The sequence below is a fragment of the Anoplophora glabripennis genome, unplaced genomic scaffold, assembly GCF_000390285.2.
Source record: "Anoplophora glabripennis isolate ALB-LARVAE unplaced genomic scaffold, Agla_2.0 scaffold11, whole genome shotgun sequence".
Taxonomy (NCBI): Eukaryota; Metazoa; Arthropoda; class Insecta; order Coleoptera; family Cerambycidae; genus Anoplophora; species Anoplophora glabripennis.
The window spans coordinates 710,702-734,525 of record NW_019416496.1 but is presented as its reverse complement, the minus strand read 5'-3'; the positions used below and the strand labels follow the sequence as shown (position 1 = coordinate 734,525).

Below are 23,824 nucleotides of genomic sequence, written 5' to 3'. Positions count from 1 at the left end.
CTGGATGCCGAAACTTTCCCTTTTCAGAATTAATGAACGGCCCATCGATACCGGCATTTTTATTCATCGCGGCGTATTTAAAAATCATCCGGAACAAAAATAATTGCCATTGAAAATTTATCGAATCGGAAAACGAAGGAATAATCGCGTTTTATTTTTTGTAACATTGTAGGCGCCACTAAACCTAAATCCCCCTTGAAAACGGAGTTAAGAAGTTTTTTTTAACATTTCATTACGGAATACACAAAAACCCTACTCAAATAAAAACACCCATCAATCAAATCAGCGGTAGTGTTTGCTTTAGCTATTAAACGTTATTTATTTAAGAAACACTGAAAACGCCGTCAACCCTTCCACAGAAACCAATAAAACCAATATTCGTGCGCTATGTAATTCGATATTGTAAGGGGAAGCGGGGGCAAACGCTCCGTGGCCAGCGAAATCGAAATATAATTTAATTGGTAACAGCGTTAGTACAAAAAGATGACAGTCAAGGTCAAAACCCACGAAAGCCTGTTTCATAAAAATTAAATCATGTGTTTTACCAGTAGCAGTTAGAAACTGGGAATATACGCAATAATATTAGCAGGGGATTGTCAACTGATATATTAGGCCAAAACGAAATAAATAAATAAATTTTAATAAATATGTCAATGATAAATGACAGGGCATATAGATGGAAGCTTTGTCAAAGACATTGACAAAGTTAGGGCGTTTTTAAACAAAACATCCAACTATCTTTTCAAATGAAAAGTATTGTTCAAGCAATAAGTTTCACTATATACAGGGTAGGCCATTTTAATCCATGCACCCAAATTCCCCCGTATCTCGGCGAGATACGGAAAATGGTTTAGACAAAATAGTCCAATCAATCTGTCACGGCCTTAATGTTAAAGATATCACAGCCACACACACAAAAAGAGTTGGGTATACTTTTTATGCGACATATATTTTTCGTAGTAATTTGGCCTCCTGAACACGAATCTGGGGTCAGAATTGGCCCATCACGTCACAATTTTTTCCTAACCTCAAAAAACTTGTGAAAAATATTGAAAATTGATGAAAATTTACTGGGAAAATTTGGAAAAAAATTTATTTCCACATCAAATAGTACATTTTTATGTAAAAGACTCTGCTGAATTCAAATCCACTGTCAGAATTGAGCTAGAACGTGTGGTTTTTTTTCTGACCTCAAAAAACCGAGCAGGAATCGCTATTTTCAAATTCTGAGCGGATTTTGACCAGATTTTGTATAAAGGGGTTTTTTGGGTCGCTGATTACGAATATGAATTCACATTGTAAAAATTCAAGATGGCTGATCCAATATGGCGGGTGTACTTTTTTGAAATCCACCGATTTCAGTAAAATTTGGCATCATAAGGATTGCTGGTTGATCTCACCTTCATTAATCACACATCTGGAGCCAGATTTTCATAAATCAAGGTAAAAGATTCCACTCCGTCTAAAAATGTGACTTCGCTTAAAAAAATGACTTAAGGACTCTACACATGTAATGATGTGTAGTGTGATGTGCTTGTTTCCATGGGACAAGACAAAAAAGTTTCTACTTTATTCTTTCATTTATTTAGTCGTGCATGGGCTTATGGTTTTCCAATCAGATTTTTTTAACTACTATGCAGTTTTCCTATGGCATTTAGATGCTTTTATTTCTTAATAATTTTAAAGTTCAAGGAAAAGGACACATTATTGCCACACATCTGCTTATGCCTTCAATCTAAAAATGTGACTATGCCGAAAAAATGCCGCCTACTCGGCCTAAAATTATGACTGCCTACAAATTTTACCTAAAAAATACGTCAGAATTGATATTTTAATTGTTGCTGTTCTGACCTTGAGAAGGTCAAATGTTGGAAATTTGCTTGCTAGCTAATTCTTTGGGCAGTTTTAACGTTGTGAACGTACCTTTAAAAGGTAGATCAAACTCAAATTTGACGACTTTGACCTGAAGGTCAATTTTCAAGGTCATTTGACGGACCCGGAGTTTTTTTATGGGAAAAACAAATTTTGACATCGGAATCCAAAAGAGCGGAAAATTTATAATTCAAAAATGTTATTTTTGTGTATTGTTCAGATCATCAAGGCCATTTAAGATTTCATATTCCACAAACACTTAGAAGCTGTTGCTTTAAAGTGTTAAGGACATTCAAATGATTTTGAAAATGACCTTAAGGTCAACATTGTTACGGTCGTTGTCACATTTGAGTTCGATATTTCCTATAAAGGTACCTTCACAACGTTTATTCCGCGATAACTTAAATAAACAGCTACCGGGCTATTTTTTGGCATTTGACCTTGATTTGACTTCTCTAGGTCACAAAATCAAACTTGAAAATATAATTTTGAACGAAAAATTTCCCACTCTATGAATCCGGTGTCAAAAATAGGGGTTCCTAAATAAAAAAAAACACTCTGACCTACAAGTGACCTTGAAAATGAATCTTAAGGTCACAACTAGTTGCTAGTTATCCTGAAAAACTTTTGTCTGAGCCATTTTTCCGTATCACGCTTAAATTAAAATAGGCCANTTTCCCAGTAAATTTTCATCAATTTTCACTATTTTTCACAAGTTTTTTGAGGTTAGGAAAAAATTGTGACGTGATGGGCCAATTCTGTCCCCAGATTCGTGTTCAGGAGGCCAAATTACTACGAAAAATATAAGTCGCATAAAAAGTATACCCAACTTTTTTTTGTGTGTGTGGCTGTGTATTCAAAAAAAAACGCGACGAAAAAATTTTTACTTTTTTCAAAGCCATTTTTGGACACTTGAAATGAATAAAATCTTTATCGCTCTTTTTTACCATGAAAGTACAACTCTTAAGGAAAAAATTAGCCCTGATTCGTTTCTCTACCTGTTTTTCGAAAAGTCGATATAATTCGAAAAATTTTTAATATTTTTTAATTTTAAAAAAGCACTTTATTTTCTGATGGGGGCTATATTTACAGCAATTAACAAGTTTAAAAACCTTAATTTGCAAGAGATACAGCAAAAACAAAAAAGTCGATTTTTGACGGTTTTTTCGATATATCTCGAAAAGTAATGTAGCAATCGATATATGTATTTAAAAAGACCAATCGATAGTTTTTTTTTAATAGCTACAACTTTCTCATTTAACTTGTTTCGGTTACAGTTCAAGTTTTATTTTCATTAGCAAAAAAACGTTTTTTTTTGACATTTATGAATTTTTTAGGTTAACTTCGCCGTTTATGCGCCACAGGAAAAATACACTTTCTTTCTTAGAATTTCTTCCTATATCACCATATTTTTTGTTTCAAGGTATTTTTTGTAAGCTCTTCTACCGGATTCGAACAGAACGGTAAAATTTATGACCGAAATGATATTTTCAAGTTTGTTTTCGTGACCTCGAGAAGGGCAATTCAAGGTCAAATGGCAAAAAGTTGCCTGGTAGCTGTTTATTTGAGTATTATGGCGAAATAAACGTTTTGAAGGTACCTCTATAGGAAATATCGAACTCAAATGTGACAATGACCTTAATAATTTGACCTTGAGGTCATTTTCAAGGTCATTTGAATGTCAAAGTGTTTATTTTGAACAGATAACTTTATTTTTGACAACGGATTTAAAAAAAAAATTATGTCAGAATTGATATTTTAATTGTTGCTGTTCTGACCTTGAGAAGGTCAAATGTTGGAAATTTGCTTGCTAGCTAATTCTTTGGGCAGTTTTAACGTTGTGAACGTACCTTTAAAAGGTAGAACAAACTCAAATTTGACGACTTTGACCTGAAGGTCAATTTTCAAGGTCATTTGACGGACATTCACCTTTGAGTTCGATATTTCCTATAAAGGAACCTTCACAACGTTTATTCCGCGATAACTTAAATAAACAGCTACCGGGCTATTTTTTGGCATTTGACCTTGATTTGACTTCTCTAGGTCACAAAATCAAACTTGAAAATATAATTTTGAACGAAAAATTTCCCACTCTATGAATCCGGTGTCAAAAATAGGGGTTCCTACTTAAAAAAAAAACACTCTGACCCACAAATGACCTTGAAAATGAATCTTAAGGTCACAACTAGTTGCTAGTTATCTTGAACAACTTTTGTCTGAGCCATTTTTCTGTATCACGCTTAGATTAAAATGGGCCACCCTGTATGTAAAAATTACAATTTTAACGACCCATAGCTTGACATTGTTAATGACAATTTAAGTGAACTCTCAAAACTTCGTTTCAAGTGATAGTTGGATGTTTTGGTTTCAGTTTCAAAGCACTCTTCGTAAAAATGGATAATTTGGTATTTCGGCGAAAACAAAAATGTAAACCACATCATATGAGCGATACATCAAATCAATTTGGAATTTGACAGATTTAGCAGTTTTCTGGCGTTTAATTAAATTATCCTGAATATTTTGGCGAGAAAGGTATTTTACGAGCTTCGTCTTGACAAATATAATAAATATTTTGTATCAAAATGCACGAAAAATGATGTTTAAACGTCAACTCTAACAACCGCTATTAACTCGTAACATGAATGAAAATGCTGTGTACCACTGGTCCTTTTTAAAGCCACTGGATATATATGTGGCAGCACTAGCTCCATCTAGCTGTCACTAGCGCTAGATCTTTGCAAATCAATGGTACTAATATATGGAGGAATCTGCGGATAACACTTTAAAATGGATTGGGAATAAATGTAACCAATGCAATAAACAATGCTGACTTGAATGCGTAACCTTGACTGTTAATTAATTTTGGGTCGAATTGTTTTTTAAAAGTAACATATTTGTTGCTGGAATTTCTTGAAACAATGGAAATTACAATTAAATAAATACCGAAGTAGCTCCATTTTGCTAAGATAGTGCATCGTTATCTATTGACTAAAAGTTTCCTGTGAATTTAAAGAAAATTGGGTACTTACGAAAACAATCATTATGAAGAACGCCGCGAAATAGGACGTCCTCGCCATCCACATGCTGACGAACCTGTAATGCTCGCCCGATACAACGTTCCTACAAAAAAGAAAAAATGTAAATCAGAAATTTTTTTTTTAAATTCAAGGGTTCCAAAAAGAAAGTGACCCAATGACCCGAAAATTTGAAATAAGTGACCTATATCCTGATTTCATCACAAAAAAATTGAATAATGCACTACGCCAGGTACAGAACACATAAAAACGTAGGCGGGATTGAGGGGGGGCAATTTAACTAAAAAAATTAAACTCGGAGTTAAACTTCAAGGGAGTGCAATTTCAATAGTCGTATGGCAACAGATCGTAGTTAAACCGCAGATAGGCAGGGAAAATCGAGTTCAATACTCGTAAATCAATGTGCAGGCAAGCAATTTTGAAAATAATTTTTTTTTTATTTTACGATTTTAAACGTTGTAGCTCTGGTACTAATGTAGTATAATTTTATAAAAGTTGTGTTAGTTTTGGTGATTATTGAATTTTATCTTTTCCATTTTTATCTACAGGGTGATCCATTAACGGTATCGAGCGGCTGTATATAGAAAACTAGATGTGCTACGATTATGGGGTAAAAAATCTATTGACAAATACGACCAAAAGAAATTGATTTAAAATATTTGCAAGTTTGTAACATTACCGCAAGGGGGCGCAACTGGTATAGTGTTACAAAAAATTGTTGGTTTTTCAAAATTTCGCTTATATAACCTAAGTTGCAAATATATTTTTTAGATACACTGTTAAACCCTTCACAAGTTTTGTTTGAACTTTTTTGTTTGTTATTACCATAGCAACGTCAGTATGAAGGACGCCATCTTGAAATTTTTAAATTGTCGTAACTTCAAAATGCCTTAATCGATTTCAATAAACGATGGCTCATTTTAAAGAACTATTAATAAAATTTATTTTTATGATNGCGCCATCTAGCCGTCACTAGCGCTAGTTCTTTGCAAATCAATGGTACTAATGTATGGAGGAATCTGCGGAAAACACTTTAAAATCGATTCGGAATAAATGCAACCAATGCAATAAACAATGCCGACTTGGATGCGTAACCTTGACTGTTAATTAATTTTGGGTCGAATTGTTTTTTCAAAGTAACATATTTGTTGCTGGAATTTCTTGAAACAATGGAAATTACAAATAAATAAATACCGAAGTAGCTCCATTTTGCTAAGATAGTGCATCGTTATCTATTGACTAAAAGTTTCCTGAGAATTTAAAGAAAATTGGGTACTTACGAAAACAATCATTATGAAGAAAGCCGCGAAATAGGACGTCCTCGCCATCCACATGCTGACGAACCTGTAATGCTCGCCCGATACAACGTTCCTACAAAAAAGAAAAAATGTAAATCAGAAATTTTTTTTTTAAATTCAAGGGTTCCAAAAAGAAAGTGACCCAATGACCCGAAAATTTGAAATAAGTGACCTATATCCTGATTTCATCACAAAAAAATTTAATAATGCGCTACGCCAGGTACAGAACACATAAAAACGTAGGCGCGATTGAGGGGGGGCAATTAAGCTAAAAAAATTAAACTCAGAGTTAAACTTCAAGGGAGTGCAATTTCAATAGTCGTATGGGAACAGATCGTAGTTAAACCGCAGATAGGCAGGGAAAATCGAGTTCAATACTCGTAAATCAATGTGCAGGCAAGCAATTTTGAAAATAATTTTTTTTTTATTTTATGATTTTTAAACGTTGTAGCTCTGGTACTAATGTAGTATAATTTTATAAAAGTTGTGTTAGTTTTGGTGAATATTGATTTTTATCTTTTCCATTTTTATCTACAGGGTGATCCAGTAACGGTATCGAGCGGCCCCCTAGCGGTAAAGTTACAAAGTTGCAAATATTTTAAATCAATTTCTTTTGATCGTATTTGTTAATAGATTTTTTACCGCATAATCATAGCACATCTAGAATCCTATATACAGCAGCTCAATACCGTTAATGGATCACCCTGTATTTTTTTAACGTCTTTGCCTATGGAACTCGAGAAATTAATTATATTTATGTAATTATGAACGTTTTACTGAACTTACTTATGAACTTCTCTGAAACGTCATAAAAAATTTTATTCAATAATGAAATAGAACTGTATATGTTATGGGAACGATTCGATCAACTTTGTGAGTTTTGCGCAGTTTTAAGTATTTTTATTTTTCATATTTTCAAGTGAGAATTTGGAGTCGTACAGATTTTGTGTAGATCCAATTAATATTTAGAACTGTATAAAGAAAATATAAATTTTGTATTTCAAAATTTATATTTTCGCACGACTTTTATAGTTTGAAACGCTGTAGCTCAAGAATTATTCGTCGCAACTACATTTTTATATTCCTTTTGGTAAATATTGAATAATATTTAAAATTTTTATGCCGATTTTAGTATTCGTCTATACTTTTTCTGATTTGCCAATCAATAAAACGAGAACGAATAATTTTTATTTTCTCACGAAATTTTTCAGGAATTTTTGTATAATAATATAAATTGTTAAAATGGTAAATGGATTACATTAAATTTATTTATTTGTAAATCCTTTTATTCCCTAACAAAACAAAAACTATAAAAAAAATTTAAAGTTGCAAAATTGCTTGGCTGCATTTTTCGAGAGATGTTTGCCCCCTCAATGACTTGGGCGAAATCCCGCCTATGCATAAAAAGTTAATATTTTGATACATTTAAGAGGGCTCTATGACAAATAGGCAACCTGCAATACATTTTCATAGATTTTATTACACAGTTTGTCTAAATATGAATCAATGCACAAATAACAGACTTTCCCCACATTTTAACACAGATTTTCTGCAAAATGTAGTTAGTTTGAAACTCGCATAACGTTTTGGTGTAAAGAAATTAGTAATTTACTGATTCAAAAGCGGCAAATTACAAATTTCTTTAAAACAAAAAGTAATTTGAGTTTCAAACTAACTCTATTTTACAGAAAATCTGCGTTAAAATGGGGGGAAAGTATGTTATTTGTAGTTTGTCAATGTACAGAAATTTTTATAGACAGGCAATGTTTTTCCTCTTATTTTCATATTAAAAGGGTATAAAATTATTAATCTTCCTTCGATGCAGTCACTAGTGATGACCGCTAAATCGCGGTCACCAAAATTAGCCCCCCGAATGTTAACTTGCCTCAGGTATCCTTTATTGTCCTCCTGATCGGCTAGCGTCTTTATGGAGGCTATCAGCAAATCGTCGTAACCCAGGAACTCCTCCAGGATCAGACGACTGAACGAGTCCCCGAAACATTCGTCCTTGCCGGGGTCCAGAAAGACGATCTGCACGGGTATCTTCAGCCTGGCCCTGGTGGCGGGATTCAGTCTGAGGAAACCGTACTCCAAGGAGTATTCCACTATGTATTCGTCATCGTGGAACGTTGAACCTTCAAAAATATGAAAAAGATTTGTGCTACAGTAATTATATATAGTAGCAATGACAATAGAGTTAACATTTCAAGGAGATTTAAGAGATTAGACATTTGATAATTTTCTAGTGTGATTGATTTAATTTAAAAAAAAATTAGATTTACTTTTGTAATTAATGCGACATTATGACAAGTATCTTATGGGTTTTAGCTTGACAAATATCTAAAAATTTACTAGGAAAAATATATAAATATTGAAGACCAAATGTAAATTTTGACTCGCTTTTAAATGGCATGGAACACCAATCAAAATGCTTCGACACTATTGTTGCCACTGAGTATTCGGTAAAGTCCCTAGATTGTCCAAATACCCCAGCCAATTGTTGTCATTTTGTTTGAAAATGATGGTTTATCAAATGTAGGGATCGACATCGACGTTAGAATGATATATCGAAAAATACATCGATACTTTCAATACATCGATTGTTTTTATGGAATTTAATATGATTATAGTTTTAAAAAGCCTAAAAATGAAGTAACTTGCATGAAAATGAAAGCAAGAAAACATGAAAGATGCGTTTAAATCCAAAATCTTTCTAATTCAACATGCTTGTTTCAGTCACAAGAATAAATCTTTCTTCGTATCAAGAATCATTCGATAGAAAAATTCACATGCTAATAGCTTTTATATTTGTTGGTAATATTCAATTCTTCATTTTGGGCATCTTTTCAACCCCTAAATAAGGGTGATTTTTGAAAGTTTTCAAAAAACTAAAAGCTATGCTCATCTTAATTTTTTACGAGTAATTTGAGACCAAATACATATTTTTATCTATTTTCTTTAGTTCTCTGCAAATTGTGGAAAAACGGACAATTTTTGCGGTTACTCTTTTACGCTCGAGTCAGAGTTTTCCGCTCGCTGCTTGCCCCACTACCGCGTGGAGCGTACTTTCGATCGTTTCGGGCGACTTTTTAAGGGCATTTTTAGCATATTTCTGATCACCCGGTCAAAAACTCGAGAAAATTGCAAATTTTATCGTCTACTCTACATTTTTGATAAATCGCCACGCTGTGCAAAAAAAGACCCTAATTTGTTTATAATGCAACGATTAAACTACATATTATTATCTGTCATTTTCCGCAAGATTGTTTTTCCATCTTCAAATTTGATGAAGTTATGAATTTTCGAAAAAAGGTCTATTTTAGAGGTTTTTCCAGATTTTGTCTGTAAAAAATGAACCAATCGGGTCGCACAAAAACCATTTTATAGGTTTTTTTATTCTCTACAAAAGTCCTTTTGAGAGTAAGACGATTCCATCATTATTTTTTGAGATATTATAAAAAAAAACAAAAAAATTTCTTTTTTTTTTGCAGTTTTTATTGTTTTAAAAAAAAATTTTTCACGACTTTGCTTGGAAAATCACTTGGGTTTTCATATACTAAGTATTTTTCAAAAGGAAATATATGAAATTTGCTGTAATATTTAAGTGTGCCAAAAAATCTCTATTGGTTGACCAAAAAATTAAAATAGGTTTACTCATTGGATATATCGAATAAAAAACACTGATACATCGAATATATCAAAGCGTTAAAAGTATATCGGTTGAATTCGATGCATCAATACTATACATCGAATGTTTTTAATACTTCGATGTATATCATCCATCCCCAATTAAATGTCAGTTGTGTTTGACATTTCTAAATATTCCGCTGCATATTGATTTTTAACTTTTTAAAATTTTTTTAGAATTAACTGCTATTTATCGCAGAAGGCTATCAAAATTTAATTATCGGTACCNAAATGAAGTAACATGCATGAAAATGAAAGCAAGAAAACATGAAAGATGCGTTTAAATCCAAAATATTTCTAATTCAACATGCTTGTTTCAGTCATGAGAATAAATCTTTCTTCATATCAAGAATCATTCGATAGAAAAATTCACATGCTAATAGTTTTTATATTTATTGGTAATATTCAATTCTTCATTTTGAGCGTCTTTTCAACCCCTAAATAAGGGTGACTTTTTAAAGTTATAAAAAAACTGAGCTATGCTCATCTTTATTTTTTACGACGAGTAATTTGAGACCAAATACATATTTTTATCCATTTTCTTTAGTTCTCTGCAAATTGTGGAAAAACGGGCAATTTTTGCGGTTACTCTTTTACGCTCGAGTCAGAGTTTTCCGCTCGCTGCTTGCCCCACTACTGCGTGGAGCGTACTTTCGATCGTTTCGGGCGACTTTCAAGGGCATTTTTAGCATATTTCTGATCACCCGGGCAAAAATTAAATTTTTATTGGTTGACCTAAAAATTAAATTAGGTTTACTCATTGGATATATCGAATAAAAAACACATACATCGAATATATCAAAGCGTTAAAAGTATATCGGTTGGATTCGATGCATCGATACTATACATCGAATGTTTTTAATACATCGATGTATATCGTCCATCCCCAATCAAATGTCACTTTGTGTTTGACGTTTCTAATTATTCCGCTGCATATTGATTTTTAAGTTTTTAACATTTTTTTAGAATTAACTGCTAGTTATCGCAGAAGGCTATCAAAATTTAATTATCGGTACCATTTCAAATACAAATTTTGGATTAATGTGCAATAATGTTCAAAATTGTCAGATAATTTAAAGAAAAAATATTTGAGGTGTCTTTTTTAATCACATATCTACGTAGTAAAATTATATTTTTTACACCATATAGAATCATACTGAAGAATCAGTTATATCTTTTTTCTCAAAATAGCAAGTGTTTGCGGAACTTTATCAATCTAGTGATAATAGGTTACATATGTTTCAGCGCCATCTATGATTTTAATCACAAACTTTGTAATTACGTGAAATACCAACTGATGGTTCTGGGCGCTATAATGGCAATTTTTCTTGACAAACTGCTTTAAGACTAGTTGATTCAGTCTTAAATTGTTCCTAACAATTTTTGGATACAGTAAAGTGTTCAATTTAAATATAATCTATTCATTCTAACTTATCGACTATTCTCAAAACTTTTAGCAAATAAATTTACAATTTCACGTGTCGGTCACAAGGATTATAAATCATTACCAACTCTGTATCCAAATTAATTTTTTTTGTTTTTTTCTCTCTAGCAGTCTAGTCATCAGTAAAACAAATGTGTCTATAATATTGTAATTTTTCTAAATAATATGAAACAACTGTGGTCTGACGGTTAAAAAGAGAAACTAATAACTTTTCCATCACTCAGTCGTAGCGAAACGTTTGGAAACATTGGACGTAATCAGTTACAGAGGTTACTACGGAACGTTTCAGAGGGCCACCATTGTCTGAGGAGTGGTTGCATCTGTAGCAGCCTCAGAAGCAACAATAAAAACCAAAATGAACATCAGGGAAGGCCTAGGGACTGTGAAAGCAGATCGGCCCCTACAGAGCCTAGCCCGAGAACTGGGGTAAGTCAAAGATACGTAAGGCTATGGAAGTAAGTATGTGGTTGTGACCAGGTACGTAAGTAACGGCATAATGCGAAAACAAACAATCGTTAGACAAACCACAAAAGTTGACAGTTGCTAACACATTAAAATTTTAGGTTAAGTAGTTCAAAATTTAAATATTTCTCCCTTCAACTTTGCAATTCCTTTGGGCATCAGAACTAGTGACGTCACCAATAAATTAATTTACAAACAATCCTTAAAACAGTTTCCTCGAGAAAAAATACCTTCACTTCATTCTTAAGTTCATTAAAAACAATCCACAATGGCACCATCTATAATTTTAAGCTCAAACCTTCTAATTGCACAAAACATCAAAAGATGGCTCTAAATATCGTCCAATTACTTTCCACAACTAAACTTTTACGATTGCAAAATTAAAAGTTTCTAATCCACACTAACCTTTCAACTTGCTCACGCTCACAATTTTCTCCTCGCTCCGTTCAGTTTCCTCGACGTCCTGAGCCTCCGTCGAATTCGTGGCGTCGTTTTCCACGTCATCGATAGCGTAACCCGAGGGAAAAATCGTCCTCTCGGAATAAGCCTGAGGGTTCTCCGTCAACATGTTAAACCCGTCCCAAATGGTCGACGAGACCCCGCTTACGTTCAGGAGGGAATTCGGAATGATGCTCTGCGCCGGTTCCGAATCCGAACCGTTGTTCTCTACATAAGCTAACGGAAAATTACCATTAATTAGAGCAACTGGCAGATTTCTAATTTTTTTAAGCTCGTAAAATGCAAATAATAATGGGTTTAAACGAGCAGTAGAAAGTTGTTGGCTAGAAACAATTAATGTCTTTTAATTTTATTTATTGGTGATTAATTTTATCTACTTTTACTTTTACCGATTACGACTGTGATTATACTCGAGCAAAGCCAGCATAACGTTGCATGAATTGGAAATAAATGCTTATAGTACAGCTGTGGACAAAAAAATCTTTCCACTCTAAAGTGGCGAAATGTTAATATTTCAGACGATTAAATCAGGCTTCTAACGACAGTGGGGTCCAAATAGGAACGATATTTGTACAACAATATCCACAAAAATAGTATTTTCTTTTCACAGATTGTAGTTTGAGTTTTATAAAAAAATTTAACTGCGCCATATAGTAAATAAATATTAAACCATAAAATTATTTCTGAATTTGTTGGATACTTTTATGCCAACTAAGCGAATCACAAATAAAATTGGAGTATTTATATATACAGCAAAGAAAAGAACACAAAAAAATCACGATGTCGGAAACGATTTATTGTCCATAGCTGTAAAAGACACATTTTTTTAGATATTACAATGACAGCACAGATATCAGCAATAATCACACTATTTTTAAAACACAACTTTGCAAAAAACTTGTACTTACTTTGCATATCAGAATCTAGCGGCTGGGTTTCCTTGGTGCTGTCCTCGACAGCCGACGGCTCAATATTGAACCCCTCCCTGGCAAGAAGGCCTATCATGTGAACAAAGTCGTCCACCTTCACCTGCTGCTTGAGCTTCTCCTCTTTGGCGTAGCTGTGTTCGATATTGTAATCCTGACCGGCGTTCCTGACAATCTCTACCCGCAAGATGCCGTCTCTGGGCCAGGTATCCTTCACATGTTGCAGACACGTAGAGGGCGTCTTTGAAAATGCCGTATGTATGTACACTAACACGAAAAATGCGGCGATTGCTTTTATTAATATGAGGAATTCCAGGAACCTCCTCAGGGGTTTGGGAAATGTCCTTGCATAAGCTAACGCGGCTCTGTAGAACAGAGTGTGGAACAGCCTATCTCTAACGTTAAATAATGGGTTTAGATTATTGTTATTCCTAATTCTATTTAGGTTTATTAACGGTCCACCGCCGAGGTGGTTTTCTAGGTTTATCCCTTCGGGGGCAGCAGGAGCGTTTCCAGACATATTAGCTTAGTTTTTTGAGGAACTATGCGAGAGATACATCCTGGAAATACAAAAGTAGGTTAAAGTACAGATTTCTCCAAAGATAACCTAACTTTATTCAAGTGGTACAGCAGATTGGTTTTTTTATTTCTACATGTGGATCGTGCAAAAGCTTCTTTCTCTTGGTGATCCGATTAGCAATGGAAATATACAAATCATTCGACGTAAATTATGGAAATGGATATGTTGACATTTTGAAAATAAACGTGAAAGTACCTTTAATTAATCACAAGTCGTGGGACGTAAAAAAGTGAGTTCCATCACAACACCATACGTATTATTAAGCTATTAGAAAATAGCACTAATCAACAGCTTAATTCTATTTCTAAAGAATATTTTTATATCACAAATTTGAACCATTTATACGTCATTTTGACATTGACAATTGTGAAATTACACTATGGACATCTGTCGACAAGATGCAGTACTATGTAATGCGTCAGTTTGCCACCAAACTGGACTGAAATCAATAACAAAATAGTGCATCTAAAAATGTTTCATAGAACTGGTCCTTCAGATGATCTGATCACAATATAATACAAGTCAGTATGATGCTGGATATTATACTCTTGTTTTTCGCGAATTCGCTATGAATATATTTAATTACTGTTGTTGCATAGTGTACTAGTGACATAGTTTAATATTTTATTTAAACGAGTTATAACTAAATTCTGCATAAAAAGATGCAAAGAAACCAACGGTTATTTAAAATTTGCTACTCCGTGATACTATTATAGAATCTAATCCTTTTAAATATGGATGATTTGCTCAAGGTCACATTGGATCAAGATATAATTAGAAGAAAGCGTTTGTTTTAAATTTTTTTATGTTTATAATAATTACAAACATGTATTTAATATATATTATTAACAATTATGTAATTATTACATATTTCTTATTGAACTTAAATTTTATTAAATTTAAAATTTTTCTAAATGCTATAAACTTATTTCAACACTCTTTAAGATAAAATGTAGAAGTAATCCTGATACTTCATGCACACATAAAATAATATATTGTGAAGATAAAATTGGTATATTTTACCAAAATTCCTAAAGAGAAAAATCTATTTTGCATATACTTAAAACGTTATTTATAATTTCAGACCAGCGCTACTGTTTGTTCATAAGGAATCCGTAATATTCATTTAATGATTTTAACATCTGCAGATATGAATATATTAAATTAGTGTAATGCATGAACTAGGTACTTAACATAGTTTGATTTTATTATTCTTCGCATTAACAACTCTTGTCAATGCACTGATTAAAACAAAAATGAAAAACAACAGCTTTGTTGATTGCTTCATGTTGATGGGTACAGCTTTATCTATGAGAGGTGGTTCAAAGCTACCAGACATGGGAAGACCACTAATTCAAGACGTTTTCACCACTTTTGTTAATTTGTCTGCTAGCATAGAAGAATTTAAGATATCGGATATTAAAAGGATGGTAAGTTGCCGATAATTGTTACAACTTTGTTACACAAAAANACTGATGATAACCTAAAATTGTATTAGCAATTTTTCGGTTTGCTATAAAAACGAAAGACAAAAGTGGACGGCACAAAACTGTTTATTTATTTATTTATTTTATTTTTAGGAGTTTGTCGTTGACGGCTTGCTGAACCAAAGATGGGTAGATCCTCGACTTGGATCCAACGCTAGAACTAGGAAAATGGCAGTTGCTGGACAAATTTGGAAGCCTATGATAACGAACACCAATGGGCGTAACAGAATTCCAAACAACGATGATACTATTTTTTGGCGAGGTTTTGGAGACGAAGGAAATGTTCTTCTCAGTGAAAAGTTTCAAATCGAGGGTTCTTGTTCTATAGATTTTCACAATTTTCCGTTCGATGTGCAGTTCTGTCAAGTGGAATTTGGGTCATGTCAGTAAAACACGCATAAACTATATATTTTTAATAATTCTAATATATTACTTGTTACAGACAGATTTCCTAGTGATGAGGTGTCGGTAATTTGGGAGAGTATGGGCGTTGATTTGCTTTCTAAAATTAAAACAAATGAATTCTATTTGGCAAACGTTTCTACCCATGTCGAAATAAACATCAGACCATCAGGTAAAGTAATCAAACATCAATATTACTTTTGTTGTTAATAAATATGATTTTTTTTATTTTTAGGTAATTTCAGCACTGCTGTAGTTCAATTCACTCTCCAACGAAACCCCGTCCACTACATAATCTGTACAGGAATACCCTGTATGATAATGGTACTTCTGAACTACATTTCTCTCTGGTTCAGCATAAGCAAAAGAACTACCAGGTTCAACATACTCTTTTTTTCGTTTGTTGTTAACCTTTATTACTTCTACGCATCGATTTGTCTCATACAGCCAGTGCCTTATTTGAAAGCTTTGGACATATTTGTGGGGATTTGTATGAGTTTCTCGATCGTTTCTCTCCTGGAAACCTTTGCTATAGACTTCTTATGCGCCGAAGAAGAAGAAGAATTTCATTTGAAGGAAAAGGCGTGTTCCAAGGAGTACCCCAAAAGCGTGTACTGGATTGAGGTGGGACTAAAGGTCGGATATCCGTTGTTTTACTTGTTTTTTGTAGCATTGTATGCAGCTACTTTTCTCAATTAAGTTGTAGTGTTTTGATGGTAGAATCTTATTTTTTTATTGCAGGATGTTGATTTAAATGTTTTTTAAATCTTTAAATATTTACCTTTCTTCAGTGTACAAGAAGTTTTTAGTAATGGGTATAAAAAATTTAAAAAATTAGTCAAATAACTTTATTTTTACCCTATAACCTTCCAAAGGCTTTAATACCTTTAAAAATTATGAGCATAATACAAATTATATATACAGTATATTAAAATTTCACCTACCTTTCAATTATATAAATTGCTTTCATAACAAAAATATTAGTCATTGTTCGTTATTTTATGAACAATGAAACTTTTCCAACAATAATAATACATTAAAAAAAATCGTCTGAAATGACAGTTAAAACAGAAATTTTATCACTAATATAGTCAGGTACAGAAACATACAGGTAGTAAAAAGTTTTACTCTTAATTTGTTTTGCTTATAGAAGTATTACTTTTTTATAAAATTAAAATATATTCACATAACCATTTCAACCTTTGACCTATTACCCAATAATTTGTTTATCACATCATTCAGCATATTACAAAGTTCATCATATTTACATAATATTCACCTCTTTATTTATTTTTATTTAGAAAAGACTGATTATGACCAGTTACAGAAAATTTTCTTGGGAACTTAAACAAATGCATAAAAAACAAACAAATATTACATTTCGGGTACATAAACCGTACTTATCATTTATTTTATTTACTGACTGCAAAATGCATAGTCAAGATTGACATGGAATCTGTGCATATTTTGCAACACTCAATTGTTTCTCATGTATTTCTTCAAGATCGCAAGAAGATTGCCATGGAATCTGTGCATATTTTGCAACATTCAATTGATTTTATAAGTATTTCCTCACAGAAACTTTTGTCTAGAATTTTTCTCTAGACAGGGGGCAAAAAGAAATAAAGACGGTAAAATCTTATGTGAATAACCCTGTACATATGTTACCGAAACATTTAGGAGGGAGTCAACTTCTTCTGCGGATCCAGCAGCACTAAAAGACCCGCTATCGAAGAAACCGCCCCCAACAGTCCTATAGTCCCCGGGGACAGCTTCGCGTGCCCCAAAGCTGTCAGGGGGATAAATAAATCACAGCCATTCTTCACCGTATCAATCACTACGTTTTGATTGCTTTGAACTACGCTTATTACTCTGGTCAAAACTTTTGTTATGTCATTAAAATTGTTGATACCGCTGTCGGGTGTAACGGTGTGTTTTTGGCATTTAATGATTTGCGAGATTTCGTAAAAATCTCGGACCAAACTCATGGTAATCGAATACAGCCAGTATTTGTTTGATATGCGGCTCCATTTTTCTGTGTTTATAGTACAGAGATCTGTCCTGCCGAGCCACAATATGTGATCGGCAAGCAAAAATAAGGCATTTGCTATTTTACTTAGAATAACTGGGTACTTAACTGATGCGTTCTCTTCTTGAAACAGGGGTAAAACAGCGTACAGGCTCTCTACGAATCTCCCAAATCGTAGCACTGTAAATGTATTGTTTTAATTTAAAATTACACAAAAGAATTCTTACATTACATCTTCTGAAGGTGCTGAGCTGATACTCTAAATTTTTTATTCCCTCAACTCCTTCTTTATTGCTCTGCTGTAGTCTATGCCACATAAATCTACTGAGATATTGCAAGAGCCTGAAAAAAGTGAGGTTAAAAAGGAAAAACATTCAACACTTAACTCACCTTGCTATTTTATCTCTTCCTGCGGTTTGATTGTTAATTTTGACTAGTGTATTCATTATTATTATTATTATTTAATAAACGTTACCTATACAGTAACTCAATATATACAAAATATAAACAATCTATTTTGACATTATGCATATTTAGAAAAAGATAGAGACAAATTGTTTCTGAGGGAGAGCAAGATAGAAAGTAATCACGTGTGGTAAGAGGGTTCATGAACGTTTGTGATAATGTAAGTTTATTTGTTTATAAAGTAATAAGCTTGCACTTTACTATTATTTTACAATGGAGCATGATCAAGAGGATTCGTCAAATGAAGAAAAGGACGTAAAACCGATAATATTCCCGAATCCCACGACAAAGAGTCCAGAGACCATTGGTTTGTCTCCAAGCTTAGTCAGCGGTCCTAAAAAGTGGTCGCCGAGATTACTGCAAGATGGAAACCGAAAAAGCGCTTTCCTTCCGTACAAACATACCTACACCTGCAACACGGTGTTAACTAATCTACAACGTGGTAACACTCAAGCCGAAACTCCCGTCCCTCAATCTACCGAAATAAATTTCCATATGAAAGCAGGGCAAGGAGAACTGACGGAACAAGATATTTTACAAGAGGATGACGTCGATATTTGCGATAAAAACAATTTAACTGCTTTGCATTGGGCTAGTGCTTACGGACAGTATAGCACTGTTCAGCTCCTTCTGAAGCATGGAGCTAGCGTTAACAAGCTGGGCCCTGAAGAAGAGTCACCGTTGATTTTGGCTGCGAGTGGGGGGCACCATGAAGTTGTTAGACTTCTTATCAACAGCAAAGCTGAAGTTAACCACGTTGACCATGTATTTTAACTAGTATTAACTGGTTTATTTCATAGTAATATTGTTTGCTTCTAGCTGTGCAACACTGCTTTGATGTACGCTGCTAGAGGGAACCATCCCCACACTTGTCAAGAACTACTCTCGCACGGTGCTGATTTTTCCTTTGTAAATTTGAATGACGATACGGCTCATGTGATTGCCGTTGATAACAGCAGCACATTGGGTGGGTAAGGTAACTATTTTTTTTTTGTAAATACAACTCGTTCTTTTATTTTCAGCTCAAACGGTTATTGAAAATTTTATCATTGCAAGGATGGAAGCTACTGGTGAATCGTCTTAGAATGAAACTGCATTTATTTTGTAATAAATTGTTGGTTTATGAAAATGTCGATTTCATGAACAGTTAATACAAAAATACTAGAAAATTGTATGCCATTGATAAAAATTGTGTATTCTGTTGATGAATTATAACTTCTTTACTTTCTAAGGCAGCTTTTATTAAACATTTTGAAACATTAATAAATAATTATGTGCAACGAATTGTGCTAATTAATATACTTAGGTACTAAATTTGCACTATCGTAACAATTATTAGTAATAATCCTTAAATTATATTAAACATGAGATAAGATATTTTGATACAGAAAATGTATATTTCATGTAATCTAAGCCATAAAACAAGTTAGAACCGGTTACACTATATTTCTCAAAATAATTTATACACTCGTCAATTATTTGATGTGAGACATAAACTTTATTATTAAAGTTTTGATTGCATGGATTTACCATAAGGAATATAAGAATTTTGCCAACTACTAACAATATTTAATATTTTATTTAAAGGTGCGAAAATCTCAATATTAATATTCTTAGGTGTATCAATGAGTCTTTGAATTTGAATGATTTGAAGAATTTCATACAAATTAGAGATTAGGCTGTTCCATTTTTCTGCATCCACTGAACCTAGTTTTCCATTGCGAATATCCAAAATCTTAGACAGCAAAAATATTAAATTCGCCACACGATTTAATACAACGGAGTATTTAATTGCCCCCTCTTCAATTTGTAACAAAAATAGATTAATGAACATGCTCTCTATTAGTTTTCTGAAGAGTATTGCTACAAAATAGAGATAGTTATAACTTTAATTTAAAATTTTAAGGTTTAAGTTTTCTTACATTTGTTTGCATCAATCTCTAAATTTATTCTTAGGATACCTTGATCTAGCTGAATTCCATGCGATTTACTAAGTTTATTGAGATATTGTAGAAGTCTATAAAGAGACAAAGAGTTAGGTTAGAAACACTCTAAATTTAGATTATTATCAATTAACTTACCCTGCTAATTTGTCATTTGCCAAGCTTACACTTTGAATTTTACCGACTTCACTCATTTTGCTAGAAGTTTTCTATGTTTATTATGATTTATCTTTGAAAATAGTCACTTAGTGAAGCGTTAAAATAATTTCTCTGAGGCAGATGGTAAGTAGGTCATACTGCTACATTTGTACGTAGGTACAAAGAATTCTTATTTAATTTTTTAAATTAGCTCGTATTATATTCAAAGACGTTAATACTCTTTGATGCGGTTAAGGAAAAGATGGAATAGTGAATTGAAGTCGGATAGGTAATAATGATTTATTTACTTCTAAATTTAAATTAAATTCACATTTTTGTGGATAATAATAATATAACTACCCAATCCAGACTAATGCATTTCTAAAAATTGGGTAGCTAGTAAGTACATACATTAATAACATGAATTCAATATACATATATAGGTGTAACTTCCACTAACTGTTTTTTAACCTTTTTTTTCATAACCTTCATACCCACCGCTGGAGTCAGTGAAAACATGCTTCAAGCTGAAAGCTGCGAAATTAGGTACCTACCTTCCGGTGCAAATATCTTATCGTAACCGATAAACAGAAAACTAAAATAAATGTAATTAAGCGGTGACATTGAATTAGTGTTGACAATTTATTTTTCGCCGTTTGACCACCATCTTGACATTTCACGTAAGGTGTAAAGTCATCTTGGATATTCCAACAGTATAAATAATGATCAAGAACGGGCTACCGCGAAACCATTGGTCGAAACACCACCAGACACGCTTTCAAATCCTATAATAGTTTTCGTGCGTATTATTAGCGGCTTAATTTTGTTGTTGTTTTACGTTATGATGACGATTAGAAGCACAGACACAGCTGCTGAAGCGGCTGCATGTATTTTGAATACAACTTTTTAACTTTTTAACTGTTTAATAATACGTGTTTTAACATTTCTAAATGTGTCTCTATTTACTTTTATGACCACGCCATGGCTGCGCGTAATTGTTTAGTTCGTTGGAATATCCTAAAAACTAGGTCAATGTCAAAAGTCATTGACACAGGTTCACAAACTAAATCTGAGCTTTAAAGAATAGGAACAAAATACTTCACATTAATTTAAAAGATAATCACTAATTTTGACACCATTCCTTGAGCAGTTCCTGGCAGAATATAATAACTGGTAATCTTTAGGTTAAATACTACTATTTTTTAAATAGGACTGTCGACAAAGCTTGTGGACATATATTTGAGACAGGTGTATTTATTACATCAGATTATCCAATATTATAAACTGATTGTTAAAAACTTACGTCGCAGTCGCATGTTTTTTTTATTTACCTATATTTAGAAATAAAATATCAAATGTGCTATATCATGCACTCTTCAAATTTTGATCGAATTCGATAATATAGGTATTCATATCTTTAGATCATAGGCAAATATGCCGATGGTAGGTAACCTACGTGCCATGATCGACGTCCAAACCTATTGTAATCATTCAGTTGTATAAGAGATATGTAATATCTACTTATCTATGCCAGGATACGATCTGCAAAGCTTATATACCACTCAAAAAATCTACGTATACTTTATTTTTCAACTCTAAAGTGCCACAAAATCTCTCCAATTGATCATTTTATATTCTCTTTTATTCTAAATTAGCTTTATTTTATTTTTTTCTCCAAAGAATGTCAGGGTCAAACTGATTGAAGATAGTTTGAAAATGGATGCATCATTGTTGACGTTAATAAAAGATCTTTCCAAGGACATACACACTTACTACATCGACATCAAGATGGACAAGCTGATTCAGATTGTGACGTATAAATATTTGATATGCAGGGATCGGGTGGTGAAGCGGGACGCGATGGGCTTTATATACGTCCCGTGTTATAAAATCATTGCTGTCAACGCAAAGACAAATATTCTTTATGACTAGAAAGTAACTTGAGATACTTGCTTGTAGATATTGAGTTTAAAATACTAAAAATGATATATTTTCATTTCTCAATTATTATTTTTTACCACCAAATGCATAAATAAATGTCAAAAGTTGCAACAGAAACTTGGCAACAGCGCACGGGTATGCTAAGTTTATTATTTGTAAGTTGACGTTGATAGTCCTTGTTATGTATATGTATGTACATTATACTACGTGATCGTATGGACAGCTGACTGTTTTAACCTATAAAATGAAGGAGAGAGTCGGTAGAAAGGAAAATTTGTGGCCAAAAGAAAGTATGAGTGCTTGATAATTAGAGCAGAAAATAGTAAAAGCATGAAAAAAGCTGTTGAAGAGAAGATTGTGTAGCCAGAACCTCAGCACACCGTTCGAGAGCATCAACTAATCGACATGGTACAAAGCATGCACTGCTCTTTTTGCAAAGAACTTCTACGAATTTTAGATTATCTACAAACTGTGACCACGAAGAGATTCGCGTGGAAAAGTTTAAATATGATTTAGTTACATGCATAAGTAGCATACTACTATGATGTACTTTTGTGAATACACAGTCCCTTATAAGACAAGTGTCAAGTCGTTAAGAGTTTGGTTCGACTGTACGAGGTGATCGATTAATTGAACTCGAATAATTTTTGATTATGTATCCTCCATGGCCTCCATGTGTTATTAGCTCCTGCATCAAGTTATTTATTTGTGGGATATTTTAAGTCTTTTACCTCATTTGTGGTGTAGTTTAAATTTCTTCCCAGTTTATATATTTTTCCACTATTGAAATAAACAATTAATTAAAGAAATCTTTATGCTAGAAGAATCAGTTACTGGTTATTTTTACTAAACTGTTAAAGGTTTTAAAATGTACCTACTTACTTTCCTGGTGCAAATATGGAATCTGTGAGGTTATAAAAAATGAACTACATACTACATATAAGATAAAAGCACTTATGCCTTGCAAGATGCTACAAGGGAACAAGTTACACGTGATTTGTTCTCTTCTTACTTACATTATTTCCATGATAGAGGTTTTCAAATTTTTAAGAAATTCGATTTAAGAAAATTGGGTACAATTTTTCTATATGCTTTGTTAAAACAACATACTTCTGAAACAAAACTACTGTTTTGGTTGGCCTTGATTTTTAGTGTATTTAACAATTTTTTTCAGAAACAGCAAAACAAAGAAAAAGTGCACAGTTGCGCAATTTACTTTAAAATCTGCAAATATTCAAATTTGGCAACATTTTTTTATAAATAAAATTAAATATAAAATTAAAAAAAGACATACGAAATAAACCTGGAACATTTTTAATTTCATAACAGTTATAAGAATATAAAAACATGTAGAGTAAGAATATTGAAAATTAACTAACTAACTAACTAACTAACTAACTAACATAGTTAAAAATAATAACAACTTCAACTAATAATGTTTTTAGTTTGATTTGTTATTATTAATGGTTATGTTTATTGTGCAATTCGTATTATTGCACAGGTTTAGTCCTTTTGGAGTTTCATTTTGTGACACTGCAGTTATTGAAGCAGACTCTTCGCAAATGTTTTGATTTTCTCGACCTAATGATACAGTTGTTGTATCTTGCAAATAGGAAGGGTTAAACAACTTTTCGTGGACCTCAATATTTCTTTGTA

General features: G+C 32.8%; 4 protein-coding genes across 6 annotated transcripts in view; 2 read left to right on the top strand and 2 right to left on the bottom strand.

Annotated features, from left to right (window-relative positions):
• The window catches only part of LOC108907752 (membralin), a 189,087-nt gene extending 174,941 nt beyond the window's left edge, over nucleotides 1-14,146 (bottom strand). Inside the window, exons 1-5 of the mRNA XM_023454736.1 lie at nucleotides 13,959-14,146; nucleotides 13,166-13,743; nucleotides 12,204-12,473; nucleotides 8,091-8,340; nucleotides 6,188-6,278 (exon numbers count right to left, since the gene is read on the bottom strand). Of these exons, the coding sequence (XP_023310504.1) occupies nucleotides 6,188-6,278; nucleotides 8,091-8,340; nucleotides 12,204-12,473; nucleotides 13,166-13,703 (1,149 nt within the window). The 5' untranslated portion in view covers nucleotides 13,704-13,743; nucleotides 13,959-14,146. The remainder of the gene's footprint in view (nucleotides 1-6,187; nucleotides 6,279-8,090; nucleotides 8,341-12,203; nucleotides 12,474-13,165; nucleotides 13,744-13,958) is intronic.
• An 871-nt stretch (nucleotides 14,147-15,017) lies between these two features.
• On the top strand, nucleotides 15,018-16,388 carry LOC108907954 (glycine receptor subunit alpha-4-like). The gene is made up of 4 exons (XM_018711832.1): nucleotides 15,018-15,193; nucleotides 15,344-15,632; nucleotides 15,693-15,824; nucleotides 15,888-16,388. Exons 1-4 carry the CDS (start codon nucleotides 15,020-15,022, stop codon nucleotides 16,349-16,351), a joined length of 1,059 nt encoding a protein of 352 aa, XP_018567348.1. The 5' UTR covers nucleotides 15,018-15,019; the 3' UTR covers nucleotides 16,352-16,388.
• A 538-nt stretch (nucleotides 16,389-16,926) lies between these two features.
• LOC108907785 (peroxisomal membrane protein 11A) lies at nucleotides 16,927-18,197 on the bottom strand. Of its 2 annotated transcripts, XM_018711591.2 has the most exons (4): nucleotides 18,072-18,197; nucleotides 17,914-18,023; nucleotides 17,290-17,861; nucleotides 16,927-17,155 (listed from the first exon to the last, which is right to left on the bottom strand). In XM_018711591.2, the coding sequence occupies exons 1-3, from the start codon at nucleotides 18,125-18,127 to the stop codon at nucleotides 17,329-17,331; spliced, it is 699 nt and encodes a 232-aa protein (XP_018567107.1). In that variant the 5' UTR covers nucleotides 18,128-18,197; the 3' UTR covers nucleotides 16,927-17,155; nucleotides 17,290-17,328. The 2 variants fall into 2 exon arrangements, with proteins under 2 accessions (XP_018567107.1, XP_018567099.1); XM_018711583.2 differs by having other exon boundaries at nucleotides 16,927-17,861.
• A 63-nt stretch (nucleotides 18,198-18,260) lies between these two features.
• On the top strand, nucleotides 18,261-19,367 carry LOC108907775 (DNA-binding protein RFXANK-like). Of its 2 annotated transcripts, XM_018711572.1 has the most exons (4): nucleotides 18,261-18,306; nucleotides 18,366-18,911; nucleotides 18,966-19,113; nucleotides 19,169-19,367. In XM_018711572.1, the coding sequence occupies exons 1-4, from the start codon at nucleotides 18,289-18,291 to the stop codon at nucleotides 19,228-19,230; spliced, it is 774 nt and encodes a 257-aa protein (XP_018567088.1). In that variant the 5' UTR covers nucleotides 18,261-18,288; the 3' UTR covers nucleotides 19,231-19,367. The 2 variants fall into 2 exon arrangements, with proteins under 2 accessions (XP_018567088.1, XP_023310505.1); XM_023454737.1 differs by having other exon boundaries at nucleotides 18,271-18,911; nucleotides 19,169-19,366.
• Nucleotides 19,368-23,824: the final 4,457 nt, after the last annotated feature.